The sequence below is a fragment of the Orcinus orca genome, chromosome 12, assembly GCF_937001465.1.
Source record: "Orcinus orca chromosome 12, mOrcOrc1.1, whole genome shotgun sequence".
Lineage (NCBI taxonomy): Eukaryota > Metazoa > Chordata > Mammalia > Artiodactyla > Delphinidae > Orcinus > Orcinus orca.
The window spans coordinates 41,296,117-41,314,151 of NC_064570.1; the positions used below are offsets into that span (position 1 = coordinate 41,296,117).

The 18,035-nt window shown below is 40.1% G+C and overlaps 1 protein-coding gene across 3 annotated transcripts in view; it reads left to right on the forward strand.

Moving 5' to 3' along the window:
• The first annotated feature begins 1,033 nt into the window (after positions 1 to 1,033).
• The window catches only part of MCM9 (minichromosome maintenance 9 homologous recombination repair factor), an 82,804-nt gene continuing 65,802 nt past the window's right edge, over positions 1,034 to 18,035 (forward strand). For 2 of the 3 annotated variants that reach the window (XM_004264847.4, XM_033418590.2), the window contains exons 1-5: positions 1,034 to 1,158; positions 3,487 to 3,797; positions 12,895 to 13,211; positions 13,680 to 13,761; positions 17,435 to 17,635. In XM_004264847.4, coding sequence (XP_004264895.2) covers positions 3,494 to 3,797; positions 12,895 to 13,211; positions 13,680 to 13,761; positions 17,435 to 17,635 — 904 coding nt within the window. In that variant the 5' untranslated portion in view covers positions 1,034 to 1,158; positions 3,487 to 3,493. Of the gene's footprint in view, positions 1,159 to 1,600; positions 1,718 to 3,486; positions 3,798 to 12,894; positions 13,212 to 13,679; positions 13,762 to 17,434; positions 17,636 to 18,035 lie in introns of all 3 variants that reach the window. The other variant, XM_033418589.2, reaches the window with a different exon arrangement.

Below are 18,035 nucleotides of genomic sequence, written 5' to 3' on the forward strand. Positions count from 1 at the left end.
ACGCAGCCAAAAGTAAATAAAAATTTTTTAAAAAGTATGGTTCCTCCTTCCCCATGATTTTAGGGATAAATTTGAGACATAAATCTGACAAAAGATCAAACATTTTTGAAATTATATAACACCTAAATAAATGGTGAGGTTTACTTTGTTCAAGGGTCATATGATTCAATATTATTAACACATAAATTCTTCCCACATTGACCTACAGATTCCATGCAACTCCAACAGAAATCCCAGCTTTTTAATAGAAAATGACAAGCCGGCTTTAAAATTCATATTGAAAGAGAAGAGCCCAAACAACTTTGAAAGAACAAAATTGGAGGCCAAACACTACCCGCTTTCAAGACTCATTATAGTTAGAGTAATTAAGACAACGTCGTGTTCTTATAGTTAGACAAATAGATTGGGGAACAGAAATATTAAGTGTTAGGCCCACATATAAGGACAACTGATTTTTGACACAGGTGCAAAGGCTATTCCGTGGAAAACATACAGCTCTTTCAACAAATAGTGGTAGATATCCATATGATAAAAAGTTACCTAAGATCCACACTTCGCATCATTTCCAAAAATTAGCTCAAAATGAATCATAGACCTAGACATAAAACCTTCATTCTAAAACTTCTAGAAGCAGACAGATAATCGTTGTGGCCTTGGCTTTGGCGGAGTTCTGAGCCGGAAAGCCCGGGCCGTACACTCCCTCATAGCCAAAGCACAGCCCGGCACTCCTCCCCACTACCGAGCGGCGGCTCCGCCCAGTCCCGCCCGGGACCCTACTCGCCCCTCCCAGCCAGCCCTGCCCCGCCCCTCTCGTCCCGCGGCGGCTGGTGGGGCGCGCGCCCGCCCGCTTCTCCACCCGGAAGAGCCACCTGAGCCGCCAAGTTGAGGCAGTGCACGTCCCGGCGCCCCTCGGGAGCGCGGGGCCGGCAGAGCCGCCCGCGTGGCGCCTATCTCGTCCGGGCGCAAGGTGGGCGCGCTGGAGCCTGCGCGCCCCCGCGGCCGACGGCGCCCCGCGCGGCCCCACGCGCGCGCCCCGCCCCGCCCCCACCCGGGCCTCCTCCCGCCTCTTTGGACCCCGCCGATCGGCTTGAACTCTCCGCGCCCCTCGGCCTCGGGAGCACTGCGCCCTCGGTGACTTCTTACACCGCGTATCCGCCAGTAAGTGACAGCCGCTGCCTTGTTGCACCATTATTATTTTTCCCATAGTGCGTCCCAAGTCTCGCCCACACCCTGGTTAGTTCCAAAACTATTCAACTCTGGGACCAGGCCGGCGATGGAGCTGCCCGCAGCCGAGCCTGGGAAGTGTCAGAGACCTGCCGAATTCTTGTAGGGTACGGGCTACGTCCAGAGACGGAAGTGTGGAAAGCAGTTCTCTGGGCACAAATCGCCTCCACGTTTGCCGAGCGCCCGCGGCGAGCCAGGCATGAAGGAGGCGCCGACCTGAAGCGGGCGGGCGGGGAAGGGGCGGTGCCAGCGGGGAGGGTCTTGGGACGCGGAGGGGCGTGGCTCCCGGAGGGGCGGTGCGGCGCGGGGCGGGCTGGCGCCTGGGAGCCAGCTAGATAGCCGCTGATGCATTCTCCCGGATTTTTCTTGTTGGCAGTTTACTCAAGAGGATAAGGTAGCACAACTTGTCTTTATTGATTTTGTCTTCAAATGTTCCATAAGGAAAAGGAAACGGAACTTGAAAGTTGTAAAACACTGCCACCAGTCAATCTGGGTGAGCATGTTTCTAGCGTTTGCAAACTGCTAAGAAATATTTGATTAGTCAGTTGTGTCCAGGTATTGAAAGTGAGTGCTATTTTTTTTAGTGATGCTATTTCAGAAAGACTAGGCGAAATTTAATCTGATCTTAATCTGAACCATGAATTCTGCGGCTGTCTCCTTCCTGCCCTATGTGGAACTGCCTTTTAAATTGCTAAATTTGTGGCTCCAAATTTAATATGCATTTATAGAATCTTAGAGATTATTTTATAGCCACTCTTGGGATTCCAGATTTTTTTTTTTTTTTTTAGCAACGGCCACATCGTGAATATATTGTATGATTAGCTGTTCCTTCCCAAGTGCTTTTTCTGCTTTATGCTTAGGTGAATTTATATTACCTAACCCAAACTAAATACTTACCAATATAGTGGCCTACACATCTCTTAATCTCACATTGGCATCCTCTAGGTGTCAGGATTCTTGACCTAACTGTGGTATACCATGCCCCTCCCCACACACCTTCTAGTAGAAGGCAAATATTGCTAATAGCACGTGTAATACATATTTAGGATGCTAAACTGTGAATGTCATAATCTTCTTTAATCTTTCTGTTTCTAAAGCCTAGTACAATAAACGTTGGTTGAACGAAATTAGTCAGAGGACACTTATCCTTTGACTAATAAGAATTTCTTAAATGATCCGTTTGGACAGTTTATTTGTAACTGTCCATTGTCACATCTGGGATTATCACTGCATTTAAATTTAATCCTTCTCTTCTTTGTGCTCCTATTTGTATTGCATTTTTGCCACTGTTAGAGCACCGTTTCATTTGATCTGTACCTTGGTTCTTTGAGGGCATAGAGGACCTTTTATTATGCTTTTTTCATTTCCCAGAATAGTGCCTTGTACATGGTAGATATCTACGTGTATACATGAAAATAGAATGGGGGTAGGCCCTTTTAATCTGTAGGTACAAATTTAAAAATATATACATATAGCCAGGAATTTAATATACTGTATTTACTTTCAATCATAGTGATTTATTAGAGACCAATTTCCTTTCCTCAGTTTAATGATCTAGTTTTTTTAGACTCTTGACAGCTGTTTTTGCTGAAGCTAATAGTTTTCCTAGGTTAGAAAAAGAAAATAGGAACAAGTTCACCTCCAAATGTAAATTTCTAAAGCCAATTTGTTAACTATTTAAGTCAGAATTGCTGACCAATCTGAATAGTAGTGTGTGTTCTGTTTAAGTAGCAGAATACAAATGAATGTGCGCGTGCGTGCGTGTATGTAACTAGGTTGTGGGGAGACAGAAAGATACGTTTTTTATGTGACTAAAATGTAGAACCAGGATGCTTGCAAAGAACTCTACTAGGAGTAACTTAAACCAAAAGACTGGCATTTAAGATTTTATACTTGAGAGCAAACGCATATATGGAATCTGATTAAAGAAAAAGCAAAGGACTTTTACATGACGTATTATAGGGTTAAGAGGAGGAAGTTTGGGGAAAAGATATGGGCAAGGCATTGGACCATTTTGGATTTCGGTTATCAGTACCAACATAATTCTTTGACTTAAAATTAACTTCACTCACTGAAAAAAAAAATTTGATAAGTGACTGTGACTCTGTCAGATCTAATTAAGATTTGAATTCAGATAGTATTTTGAGATTAGAGTGTGGCCCAAAGTCAGAATGATTTATAACCAATCTTTTTGTAAACTAGTGTATAAGTCTAGAAAATCAAAGGTATAATACAGTCCTTTGTCTTTCTTTTGTTACCTAGATCCAAGATGAATAGCGATCAAGTTACACTGGTTGGTCAAGTGTTTGAGTCTTATGTTTCGGAATACCATAAGAACGATATTCTTCTCATCTTGAAGGAAAGAGATGAAGATGCTCATTACCCAGTTGTAGTTAATGCCATGACCCTTTTTGAGACCAACATGGAAATCGGGGAATATTTCAACGTGTTCCCTAATGAAGTGCTAACTATTTTTGATAGTGCACTTCAAAGATCAGCCTTGACAATTCTCCAGTCCCTTTCTCAGCTTGAAGGTGTCTCCATGAAGCAGAATCTTCACGCCAGGATATCAGGTGAATCACTTAAGGATTTTACTGCCATGTTATTGTTTAGAAAGATTTTGAGAAATCCCAACATATATTGAATTTAAGCACTAAGAATTAATTGACATTTATACTTTAAAATATATCCATTATGTAGTTGATGGTCACTTTTGGAAAAGAATCATGATTTTATACTGTTTTCTCTGGACATTTGGGAGGCTGGGGTACTAGCCATGCCAACTGAGAGGAGGGAGAATGTGTGGAGGCAGTATATTTGTGTGCATATATACATATATGTATGTGTGTACAAAACTAGTTCAGCTTTCTGAGCTTTTATGACTCCTGACAATGAAAGAATTGATAATTCAAAGAATTAGCAAAGTGGTAGATGCTACCTAGTGATCTTCAAAACTATTTTAGGAAATTCATTATTTTTATATATCAAGTTTAACATTGTGCTGGCCACCTATTAGGCACTCAATAACTTTTTTTGAATGAACGACAGATAAAGCCTCTTAACTTTAAAGAAATCACAGTGGAGCAATCAGCAACTTGTGGTGTCAAAGCTGTGTCTTTGAATTCCTGCACTCTTTGATTAAGTTGGAGAACACATGTACCATTTTGTTTAAAAATAAATATTTACTTTATAGTACATTTTAGAAAGGTGGGGATTTATAATCAACAAAAATGATTACTGTGATTCCAAAAAAGGTTAGGAGTCACTATAGAATTTCTTGGAGATAAATTAAGATTCAAAAAACTTCCAGACATTTGATTTAAGTGAAAAATTAGTATCTGAGTGAAAAAATAGTATCTGCGATTGCACTTACTGGAATAAAATTATGAAGATTATTAATATTCATGCATCAGACACTAGGTAATCTCTTGCTAGGATCAAGAAGAAATGTCCTCTTCTGATAATGTTGCAGAAGGATTATTAAAAGAGGCTTTAGTTAATGTTATTGAAATGGTATTTAGCAAATGGTTTTAGGCTGTCCTTACATTTAGAAACTTTTCCATGCTCAGTTTAAATACTAAAGTTCTGTCTGCCTGAGTGACTCTATTGGTTTCAGGTGAATTGAGCCTAGTTCTTCATTATTCTCCGAGAAAGTGAGTTGCAAATTATGTTACTACCATAGTAACATTCATTCTACAAGCATATCCCGTGTAGGCATTTGCTAGACACTTGGGAAACCAAAACGAATATGGTATAGTCCCTCATCTAAAGGAGTTCAAGGCTGTAGGGGAGACAGCTATATATTCAAATATTTCCATATCGTGTATGTATGCCCACAGGTACATGCATATGTACATATTAAACATAATTGTAAAGGAGCTTACTGGCAGCTTTTACTTATGTGATGCATGCATCACTCAAGATACGTGTGAGATATATTAGCTCACTGGGCAGGGAGTGAATTGTCCTAGGGGTTTCACCCAAAGATTCAAGACTAGATGGTGAGATTAGGGAGGGATGCAGGTGTCCCAGGCAGTGAACCAGGGATGGGAAAAGTCTGGTTTTAGGTATATTGCGCCTCCATCTTGGACTCCAGACAAGTGAATTAGTAAAACCCAGGATGCCTATGTGGTTCAGTCTCCTTAGGAACATTGCATTGCTCTTTGTCTTCTGGGATTTTTATTGGTCGAAAGTTTACTTGCTATTCCCAGTGGTTTTGATGAAAGGTATTCAAATACGCAGTTAGCATCAAAGTATTGAATAAATGAGGAAGAAAAAAATAGCCTTCACGTGTTATTTAAAGTAGTGTTTCTCAAACATTAATGGGCATCAGAATCACCTGTAGGGCTTATTAAAGCGCCGATTGCTGGGCCCCACCCCCAGAGTTTCTCACTGAAGAGGTCTGGCCTGGGGTCCAAGAATTTGCCCTTCTCAAAGCTCTGAGGCTGATGCCGATTTCTAGGGACTGCACGCTGGAAACCATGGACCTGAAGTAATTGATCTGGACATATCTCTAACACAGATGTGGACATGTCTCTGTTTTAAATAAAAATTTATTTACTTATTTTGATCCGTGAATGAGTCAGAGAATGACAAAGGTTTTTGTTGTTTATCACTAATGGTGGCTTAGTGCCTGATGTACCCTGCTTAGTTGAAGAACACACTTAGTAGCATATAGTAAGACAGAAAGATTAAAATGAATTGACATTTCTATCAAAACACTGTCCCTTACCCTTTTTTAGTTCTAAGGTTTTGATTTTCGTGGTCAGTTTTGCTTAACATTATGTTACTTTTATCTCTGTCTTTATATTATAAATTTACTTTAAAACTTGTGATATGAAAGTAAAGACTCTGAAGATCCAAAAATGTACTCACCTCTGCTACCCTTTTCTTAATATAGTTACTTTATTATACAAAATAAACCACTTAATGGTAATGATATCATGTTTTAGACTAATTTGCTTGATTCTAAAAAAAAAAAAAATGTTTATCCTAACAGGTACCATATACATGATTCCATTCAGTAAGATAAGAACATTAAGGATGGCATATTGCCCCATATTATAAAAGTATAGAAGATAATGAAAAGCTAATCTTAGAAAAATTGGTTGTAAATGTTTACATAGTTTTTTCTTTAGAGGTGCTGTAATTGGGTTTAGACACAGGCCCCTTGTTGGAGGTGGGTGGCAGGGAATTCACTCTTGCTGGCCACACTTCAGGAGGGACACAGAGAAGGTTGGTGAGCATATGAGGGACACTTGTGGCTGAGCCTGACGCCCTCCACCTCTCACCTGCCTTCTTCCTGAGTGTGTAATATCTCTCCAGCACATCTCCTTATGCTGATTGAAATAAAATCAGTATTGCATAGACTTGTCATGACCCAGCATGCACAGGCCTAAGTTATCATGTGCAAGGAAAGGAAGGTGTCTCTGGACCTAAGGAGTATCTTCTTTTGCACTCTTCCTGGCAGAAGTTTCCTCCAGATATAAGAAGCATCTTTTATGCAATGATGCATTCATTTGACCATTTTGCTTAGCTGTTCCATTTGTGTCTGTGTGAGGGTGCTAGCCTGGACTTAGGGAAGTTTTCTTGCAAAAGGGTAAACATGAGTGTACTCTTCCTGGCTGAGTGAACTGGGGAGAGTTCTCCAGACAAAGTAGCATGCCTAAGGAAAGCTACAGAGGTACCACGAAATGCACAGAAAAATTCATGCACTTTGTCTGGACTAGGAGATCGGAGGCCAGATGTGATAAAGGGAAGGCTAGAGAGAGAGGGAAAGCCCATTTCCCCTTCTCTTATTCTCTAATTTTCTCCTTATCTAAAAGTACTTAATAAAGCACTGGGCTGGGCACAGAGGAGCATGGAAAGGATCTCAAGAAGTGACGCTACCCTCCAGATACAAAACGGTTAAGGAGCAGGCGCAAAGCAATACGTGACTAAGGTCCTAAATGACTGGTTCAGGCAGTAAGTGATTATGAATGTCCCTATCATGTTGTCCTAGCATTTGGGGCAGGTCGTGTAGGATGTGATCTAAACAGGAGCTGAGTAGGCAATAGGAGACGTTAGGGCATTACTATTAAATGAAAGGAGGGGAGGGAGGTTTAGCGACTGTTCCCACAATGTAAGCCCCTTTTTCTATTCTTAGAGGTATTGATAGTCAATAGAACTATGGGACTGAGGATTTAAATAAGAGGTTCTTCAGGGTTATTATGTTGAGAAAGTTACAGATCCTCTTCAGAAAATGCAGGTGTATATATATTTAAATGTCTGCCTGAATTTCAAGAGGTTCAGGGCTTTCCTAAAGCCCAGCCATGGCCTCTACTCAAGAATCTGGATTTAGATGAGACATGCATCCTGGTAAGTTACCATCTTAGGGAGATGGGTAAGCCAGGTGCTAGAAGTCAGTCACCACTCATACCAGCACCCCGGGGGGAAGCATGGAGCCTATGGGGGTGTGGTGGGCGGTGGCCAGGATGACCAGGAATCCTTTCTGTCTCCCTTTCAGGAGAGAGGCCCCTCTTTCAACTCTGTGTCCCCTCTACCCTCCATCTACTCTCCTTTCATAACAGTGTTTTGACAGAGTTCATGCCTTCTTTAGCATAACCTTCTCCCATTCACCCTTTCACCTCCACCACACTGAACGCACCCTCCCCCACCTTCCCAGTGGCTGCCTCATGGCCAGACTGAGGGACGAGTGTCGGGATTTCTCTTCCTTTATTTCCCTGCTGGATTTGATACTGTTGCCTCCTCCCCCCTTATGAAACTCCAGCCTTGGCTCCACTGACAGCACTGTCTTGCCCTTTCCTCCCTCTCTAGCTGTGGCTTTTCTCCCTGCTCTGGGAGCCTCTTCCTTTACTGGTCCTGTAGGTGTGAGGTCCTCAGGGTGCAGATGTGGCCATCTGCTCCTGAATCCTGCGTTCTCTTCCTGATGGGGTGGCCTCCATTCTGAACCTAGGCTTCAGCTGCCACTTATAGAGCAACAAGCGCCAACTTGATGGATTGATTGCTTGATTGCCAGAATCTGTCTCTTAAGCTCTGTATTCAGATATCCTCTTGTCCGTCAGATGTTTCAAACTAGAGATATCTTCTTGCAAACTCAGTGTATCAAAAAGGGTAGTCATGATTTCCCTCCCCTCTCTGTGCCCCCCTCCATCTGAAAATCGTATTTCCTTATTTATTCTTTCAATAGATATTTACTGATTGACTACCATGTGCCTTCCAGAATTCCCTGACTTGGTTAATGGAACCAGAGAACTAGGAGTCACTCTAAATTTCACCCTCTTCCTTATACCTTATCTCTAATTGGTTTCAAAGCTCATGTAGTATCTTTAATATCTATTCCTCCCCTCTTCCTTGCCTTCCTTTCATCTTTCTTTCGAGTTTTTTCTTTTTTAATGCTTACTATTTATAAAGCGATGATAATATAGTAGTGAATAAAATTTACCTCTGCCGTGCCCCCATGGAGTTTATATTCTAGAGTGGAAACATAATAATTATGTATCCTTTTTATTTAAATTGTGGTAAGTGGTATGAAGGAGAAGAACATTGTGTTAAGGCACATAAAAGAGGGAATTTAACCTGAAATGGGTTAAAGAAAGATTTCATTAAGAAAATTATGTTTAAGCCAACCTTTTAAGGGGGAAAATGATAAGATTACATATAAGAACTCTTTAAATGGTGCTTGCTATGTGCAAGTTACTTTTCCAAGAAACTTTATATGAATTCTTTTAATCTTCTTGTGATCCTATGAGGTAGGTTTTGTTGTTATTGCCATATTACAGGTGGGAAATCTGAGAGGTTACAATTTGGCCAAGGTCACACAGCTAGTGCGTGATAGAGCTGTGACTCAACTCACTCATTCGGGCTCCACAGTATGTATTCTGAACCCTTATGTTGCTTCTTAGTGTGGGCATTTTTGAGGGACAGAGTAGGGAGGAGAGTGTCAGGCAAAGGGAACACTGTATGAGAGCATTTGAGTGCCCAGAGGGCTTGGTGTGAGAAGAAGCCCGTCACAAAACGTCCTGTGGTCCAATCCCACATTTGGTTCCTTATTCTTAGATCTGGGAGCAGCATGGAAGGGTTTAAGTGGAGGAGATTAAAAGTTAGGCCTTTGTTATTTCTTGCCTGGATTACTATAGAAGCACCAGGGAATATGGTGTTTCACTCTTCCACTTGAAGATGCTCTTCAGAGTAAGACACAGAATCAATTTAAAAGTAGCTTTTTAGGAAAAAACTACAATAAAATTATACATAGCTTCATTTTTAAACTGAAGTTTGTTTTTAGGACAAAAATAGCAACCATCTAACTAAATGATTATGTTAAGACCTCATTCGTTATATGTATGACTTCATTATATTGAACATCCAGAGTCTGCTGAATTACACTGGGCAGTCTGTGGTTTCACTGGGCATTCTGCTCTGTGCATGGCATCGGAGTAACATAGCACTCTCCCTAACCCACTTCTTGTGATCTTAGTTTTTCTTAAGTTTTAATATACTGACAGTAGAATTTAAACTGAACAATCAATTTGCATCTGAAGCAGAGCTAGGAATGAGAGGAGTAGAAATGGGATGCAAAGTGTTATTTCTTTAGGAGCCAAGAAAGAGAGAATGGATGTTTCAAACATCTAAGTGTTTTCAAAAATATAATTGTTGTTAAGTTCTCTAACCCATCACTTTTTTTTCCTATTCTCCTCCTCACTTTACTCATCTTTCTCAGAAGTAATTTTGATAGATTTTGTTTATACTTTAAGAAGCAAATTGGGTTAATAATCCTGTTTCCCACTTGAGTATCCTTTTACATACTTACAATAGAGAACACTTAGTGATTCTTTGAAAACTTAAAAAGTAAAATTATTATAAAAAGTATATTCAACCCAGCAATCCTACTCCTAGGTGTATGCCCAAGATAATTGAAAACAGGTATTCAAACAAAAACTTGCACATAAATGTTTGTAATAACATTATTCATAATAGGAGAAAAATGTAAACAACCCAAATGTCCATCAGCCGATGAATGTATAAACAAAATGTGGTATATCCATACAGTGGAATATTCAGCCATAAAAAGGAACGAAGAACTGATACATGTTACAATATGGGTGAATCTTGAAAATGTATGCTAAGTGAAAGAAGCCAGACACAAAAGGGTGCATATTTTAAGATTCCATTTACATGAAATGTCCAGAATAGATAAATCCGTAGAGACATAAAGTAGCTTAGTGGTTGCCAGAGGCGCAGGGGAGGGGGTATAGAGACTGTCTGCTACTGCGAACAGGGTTTCTTTTTTTTTTTTTTTTCCTTTGCGGTACGCGGGCCTCTCACTGCTGTGGCCTCTCCGGTTGCGGATCACAGGCTCCGGACGCGCAGGCTCAGCAGCCATGGCTCATGGGCCCAGCCGCTCCGCGGCAGGTGGGATCTTCCCGGACCGGGGCACGAACCCGTGTCCCCTGCATCGGCAGGCGGACTCTCAACCACTGCGCCACCAGGGAAGCCCCCAGGGTTTCTTTTTGAAGCAGTGAAAATATTCTGGAATTAGATAGTGGTGATGATTGTATAACCTTGTGAATGTACTAATAACCACTGAATTATATACTTTAAAAAGGCAAATTTATGGTACCTAAATTATATCCTAATTTTTAAAAAGCATTCATGTGGGGAGCAAGAAAAAGGTAATTGAGAATCTGCAAGCGTTGTGAAGATGTGTTGCCATAATGTACATCGAATTAAGGCCAAGTAAGAAGAGACATCTCCACTTGGTGGATTTTTGTTTCTTAACATTCTAGGATGGGAACTAAAAGAGGACATTGTACCCCTGAAACATAAGCAGTGAGGATATGAGGACTAGACCTGTTCTTTTTTTTTTTTTTTTTTTTTTTTTTTTTGCGGTACATGGGCCTCTCACTGCTGTGGCCTCTCCTGTTGCAGAGCACAGGCTCCGGACGTGCAGGCTCAGCAGCCATGGCTCACGGGCCCAGCCTCTCCGCGGCATGCGGGATCCTCCTGGACCGGGGCACGAACCTATGTCCCCTGCATCGGCAGGCAGACTCTCGACCACTGCGCCACCAGGGAAGCCCTAGACCTGTTCTTAATGAAAAGCTTTTGGTTGTTAGTTTGGCTTTTACTTGGTTGTAACTAGAAATATTGATGTGTTCTCAACATTTAGCTACATGCAGCTGAATTAACAGATGCCTGAGATGAGCACTGAGAAATGAATACAGTGGGTATTTTAATGGCTAAAACCTGCTTTATTCCTGCCCCAACCTCTCTGTCTATTCCTGCATGTATGATGTAGCACTGGTGAGCCCCAGGGTGTTTTAATGAAGCGTTCCCTAGGAATTTGGAAATAGGAAAATAAGTTTGTTTTCTGATAGTTAAACTGTAAAGTTGACACAGAACAGAGCAGAGATACACAAAATCATCGTAAGCAAAAGTATGGCTCCCTTACTGGCAAAGTGTGATACAATCCAAGTTAATATAAATAAAGAGTATTTCCATTAGAAAACAGGCAAGTCAGCCTTGGAAGCATAGAAAAAAGAGTCATAGTGGCAAATGTTGCAGTGCCCACCCTGTTTATACAGTATAGGATATATGGAGAGAGAGTCTCAGCCAGCAGCAGAGAAAATTCAGGTCTGTCTGTAGACATCTAAGCTGTATCACCAGATTAATGTAGGCTGGCGCCTTAAGCATTCAGTTCATCTAACCAGTCTGCTGCTTTTTTTTTTTCCTTAAATTCCTTGCATCCCAAACTGCCTTCTGATGACAGTGATGATGATAGTGATGATAATGATTTGGCTTTCAGAATGGATCTATAAACAGGGAGAAAATGTTCTGACCATAGAAACTTAAAGTGTAATCATGCCTATTATGGTTATTTCTTATGAGCTTGGCAAATCCAATAGATCTGTCTTCAGTGTTCATATTTATCAGGTTTCAGAGCTAAGTTCAAGGACAAGACCGTAGACCACGGGACATGAACCAGTGTAAACCTGTTAGGAGGTTGATAAACCTGTTAGGAGGCAGCCTTTGACCATCACAGACAGCATCTCTCTACTCCAGTGGTGCCTTGTAGCCAAATACGAGAAAGAGGGCATTTCCACATAAGAATTTTCTTTGGCATTTTGCACCTTTTAAGTTGCCTGTTTATTAATGGTGAAAAACACAAGGTTTTTAAAGGATGAAGTGGTGCTGTAGGTAAACCTCTAGGTAATTCAAAACTTGAAAACACTATCCGATTTATGTATTAATAAATCCTGAACCTAACTAGAAAAAGCACTAGCCTTTGTTCATTCCACTACCATCTCTTTATCACTCAGCTTTGATTTTATGTGTGGCATGTGGCAGTATATTCTTCATTGAATGAGGTTAAAATTATATACTGCGTTTACATCCTACTGAGATAGCCCTCTTAAGAGAATCAGTTCTTTTTTTAATCCAGGTTATTATCAATATATCATCTAGATACATACTTTTAAAGAGAGTCCATTGATAATTGTTATTTGAAATAATTCTTTTATATTTTCTTGAGTTGATCTTTTTTCTTAAGTAAAACACAAAGATTTCTTTTTCCTGAAATTATACTTTCTCCCTCAGGAAATATGAGAAAAATGTATTGCATGGAGTCACATCCCAAGTAGAAGTTGATGTGTTTTTGTTTTGTTTCTCCATCAGGATTGCCTGTTTGTCCTGAGCTGGTGAGGGAGCACATCCCTAGAACCAAGGATGTGGGACACTTTTTATCTGTCACTGGGACAGTGATTCGAACGAGTCTGGTGAAGATCCTGGAGTTTGAGCGGGATTACATGTGCAACAAATGCAAGCATGTATTTGTGGTCAGGGCCGACTTTGAGCAGTATTACACCTTCTGTCGGCCATCCTCATGTCCCAGCTTGGAGAGCTGTGATTCTGCAAAATTCACTTGCCTCTCAGACTTGTCTTCATCTCCAAGTAGGTGTAGAGATTATCAGGAAATCAAAATTCAGGAACAGGTAAGTGATCAAATAAATGCGAAAAATAACAAATTAGAAGAAGTGTTTTTCATCTATGGGCAAATTGCCAGGACTAGGGAACACATTTGTAATCTGTTACTAAGAAATAATCAGAGGAACCGAGTGATTTGTCTTACGACTAGATGCAGGAAAGAACTGCCTTTCTTTTCTAGTTAAGTAAATGTTACTGTGTTTAGTAGTTGGAGCATGTGTGTATTTTGCCCATCCACAAGGTAGATTATATTTTGAGATATTTTCCATATGGATGTTTTTATTTTATTGTAGTTTTAGTGAATTCTTAAACTGATAGTAGGCACAAGTTTCAAGAAAATTCCATAAATCCCCATCGTAATTAAATTGTGTGATAATACCAGAGAAATAGAAACAGTAACTGCAAGAACTGCTAGGCTTCTGAATACTTAGTATGTATCTGAGCACACTCAGTGTCTGCTTTCTTTTCCCTGCTAGGTTCAAAGGCTATCTGTTGGAAGTATCCCACGAACAATGAAGGTTACCCTGGAAGATGACTTAGTAGACAGTTGCAAATCTGGTGAGAATGTTAGCTTATATAGTAGGTCCTAAAGTATTGACTAGGAAAAGCCACTTTTAATTTTCCCAAGATCACTGGCAAGTGAGTGTGGGGAACTTGAGAACAGAGACTGGCATGAGGAGGTAGGTAATAGCAGGAAAGAAGCTGGGCTGGAGTTCAGCGATCTAGTCTAGCTGCTTGTTTTACAGATGAAGCACCTGATTTGCCCATGAGAGCTTATCCTTTGTGTTTCCTCCTCTTATTCCAAACAGCTTAAAAACTGTTGCTTTTACTGTTTGCCTAGCAATTTCCACTGGCTGTTTAACATTTAATTTAAATTGAAGGTGGGTCAGAAAATGCAAATGATTGTTGTCAACGATTGCCTTTCAACTAACTTCAACATTTCCGGCTTTAAGTATTTCCCACCCTCTATTAAAAAAAAAAAAAACTAGCACCAATGTGTCCCCTGGGCAGTAACAGGTATGTCTGACCTCTTATTTCATATCCCAGTGCTCCCCTACTGGACAAGTCGAAAATGCTTTATGTCTCTAAATTCCATCATTTCCTTTTCTTAACCCTAACCTTCTCCAAATGCCTCATTTTTACTGAGCTGCCGTTTCATTAAAATGATGAGGCAAAGGCTCTATGGAAACAGAGTTCAGTATCTAGAGTCAAGAATAATTCCTTGTCAAAATATTCTCCCTTCCACCAAGAATCACCAACCCATAGTTTGAAATTTATGTCAAATATATTAATAGTTCATACTTGTCTAAACAGTATTCTAAGTAAATAACAGCTTCGATCATGGTTTGCCTGCTAAATGGACAAGGCTGTGTCAAAGTACCTTGTTCATATAAGACTCTAGATTTTAACCAGAATCTGTAATGTCTGGATCAGCAAAGCAGTGCTTGTATGAACTTAGCCAGAACATGAAAATGTCCTTTGATAGAGATTAAGATGTTTTCATGCAGTTCATCTAAACTAAATTCTTTCTGCACTTAAAAAAAAAAAATCTGGGCTTCCCTGGTGGCGCAGTGGTTGAGAGTCCACCTGCCGATGCAGGGGACACGGGTTCGTGCCCCAGTCCGGGAAGATCCCACATGCCGTGGAGCGCCTGGGCCCGTGAGCCATGGCTGCTGAGCCTGCGTGTCTGGAGCCTGTGCTCCACAACGGGAGAGGCCACAACAGTGAGAGGCCCGTGTACCGCAAAAAAGAAAAAAAAAAAAATCTTAAGCTATTTTTCTTTCACATGTCACTAACAATAGAGAATGGATGGAAGCAGTCTGTCATCAGCTGTCTTTCATTTATCCATTGCTACAAACCTCTGTGAGAATCAGAAGACATAAATGGCATAATCCTTGCCCTTCAGGAATTTACAGTCTAGTTAGGAACCCCAGTCTGACGTTGCAGAGTAATAAAGTTGGAGGTTGTGTACTGATAACTGTTAAGTGCTGCAGGAGATCAAAGACGGGTCTGACCAGGGTGGCTGCAGTGGTAAATATGCTGCAGAAGATAGAGGGGACAAAGAGATTGGATTGTAAAAGTAAGAATTTTAGCTTTCTGAAAATAACATTTTTTCCAGTAACATTTACTATGGAAAAACATGCAAGTTTCAAATTAGTATCTATTGCCTTGGACTATCATGTATACCTCACAATTGTTCTGATGATCATATGAATCTGTCTCTCAAATATCTGAATAAATGAAAACATGTATATATTAAAGGGTGTTTAATGGTATTAGTTGCTTTACAAATGTAAAGTAGGTTTACTATAATAATAGCTAATATTTATTGAGCATGTATTCTAGATATTGCATGAAGTACTTTATATATATTATCTGACCCAATTCTCACTATAGTTCTGTGATGTAAGTATAATTATTCCCATTTTGTAGGTCAAGAAATAAGCTCAGTTTATTAGGTAGCTTGCCACACAGCCAGTGAGTGGTGGAGCTGGGATTTGAATCCACATCTGATGAGTCAGTGCTCTTGTCCATTCTTGAGCACTTCACATTTTCCACATTACTGCTGCTTAGTAAAGTCAGGTTATTACTATTGGGTGCAATACCTGAAAGTTAAATTTCTCATTTGACTTAATGTAGAAACAACCTATGTATAACCCATTAAAATGACCGTAGTAGAGAATTCTTTGAAGTGCTCATATAAAGTTGCCCTGGCCATTTTCATCTAAAAAATTGGGGGCAGACAATATAGTAAATGATCACTATTCCTGATTGGATTTGAAAACCATCCAGCAGTGGTTGAGGAAGTATCTTGAAAATGTGTGAAGATTTAATGTGTTCATCACCATTTACTGTGAAGTTGCCTTTGGCTAGAAATATGCCTTCTATTCGGTGAATTGCTACCACCAGTTCCATGCATTTAGCATTCACAGAACACTTTTCTTCAGGAAATCAAAAGCCCTGCAGATTACACATTATACATTGACATTTAGAGAGTGAAAGGCATTTTGTATCAGCAGATATCATATATTTGACATAGGCTTGGAAATGAAGACTTGCCTGTTAGTTCAGAGTGTAAATACTAGGATTGGATTTAAGGTATGTCCAACATCCTATGTTCAACAAGATTGAAATCTGGGGGACTAGGATTATCTTTCCTTTTTTGCCCCCTTTTCTCCAGTACCAAAATATCGAATGCCAAGCACTCACCTATACTCGTTAATTGAATTGTATGTAATAATAAAAACAGTTGTCATTGTGCCTGTAAGTTACCCAAGGCCTCTTAGGAAAATCTGTAAAAGTTTAATATTCTACCCATCAATTAGGAATGGGAGAGTTTCCTTAGATGGGAAGGAACCAGCCAAGAAAGAACAAGCAGAGTTGTATCTTCTGCTTTCATAGCTTATGGAAAGGAGCTTTGAAGTAGAACAAGTATTCATTCATTTCTTAGTGCACTCATTCTTTTGTTCATTAAAAAAAAAAAGGCAGCGAGTGAATGTTAACAAATGCAGTTAAGTAAAAATGAAATATACAAGAAACTAAAACTAGTATAGTATCCATTATCACGAGATTGTCTCCTTTCCTGACACCAAATTGATTATGCAGTTGACCCTTGAACAGCATGGGTTTGAACTTTGTGGGTCCGCTTATACACGGATTTTTTTCAATAGTAAATACTACAGTACTACACGATCCATGGTTGCTTGAATCTGCAGATGCGGAACCTCAAATTCAGAGGGCTGACTGTGGACTTGAGCATCCGTGGATTTTGGCATCTGAGGTGGGTTCTGGAACCAATCCCCTGCAGATACTGAGAGCAGACTGCACTTTAACCTTTTGGCTGCAATTCCCACCTCTTCTTTAAGTGAGAACTATATGGTTAGAGATTCTGAGAGGATGAACATTTCACCCAATATAATCATGATGAATAAATCATCCAGTAAACTATTTTCCTAGGGAAAGTTTAGAATTTGGTGTGATTATCATGTGGCAGATTAAGAAAAATTAAAATGCTGGCTTTAGCTTCTAGCCGTGCAAATACAAGTGCCTGTTTAAAAAAAAAAAATCGGGACTCTGTGGTGTTCTTTTGCCCCAAATGGTTTCTGGAAGAATGTGTACTACTCTAAACCATGGTGGGGTAGTGGTTTATTTCTTGGTTCTGGTCCTTTGTCGAGTTTGTGCCCAAGCAGGCAGGATGCTACTGCTGGACTCACTCGGTGCTTTGTCCCAGGTGATGACCTCACTATTTATGGGGTTGTAATGCAACGGTGGAAGCCCTTTCGGCAAGATGTGCGCTGTGAAGTGGAGATAGTCCTGAAAGCCAATTACGTCCAAGTAAATAATGAGCAGTCTGCAGGGATCAACATGGATGAGGAGGTCCGAAAAGAATTTGAAGATTTTTGGGAATACTATAAGAGCGATCCTTTTGCAGGTTTGTGTTAAGGGTATAGAGCTGATAATTATTAACGGCATTTTATTCATTAGTTAAATATAATGTTTATGATTTACATGCTATGTATCAGTGACTGTGTTCAAAGGGAGTAGCATTAGTCAGTACCTCTAGCTGTAGTCTCCCTTTACAGCCCTTTTCTGGTATAATCTTTTCTATTTAGAGATCTTACTGGAAATTCCAAGAGATTTTCCATTTCAACTATTATTTTAACATCTCTTATATTGCCAAAATAGTTTCAGAGCTTTCTACCTTCTTTACCAATTAAATACATAGTTCTGCCTTAAACAGGCAAAACTCATCCTATTATGAAACTTCATCCTATTAAAACCATTTCTTTTCTGATGTATCTGATACAGTTAAGACAGCTTCACACGGTTTT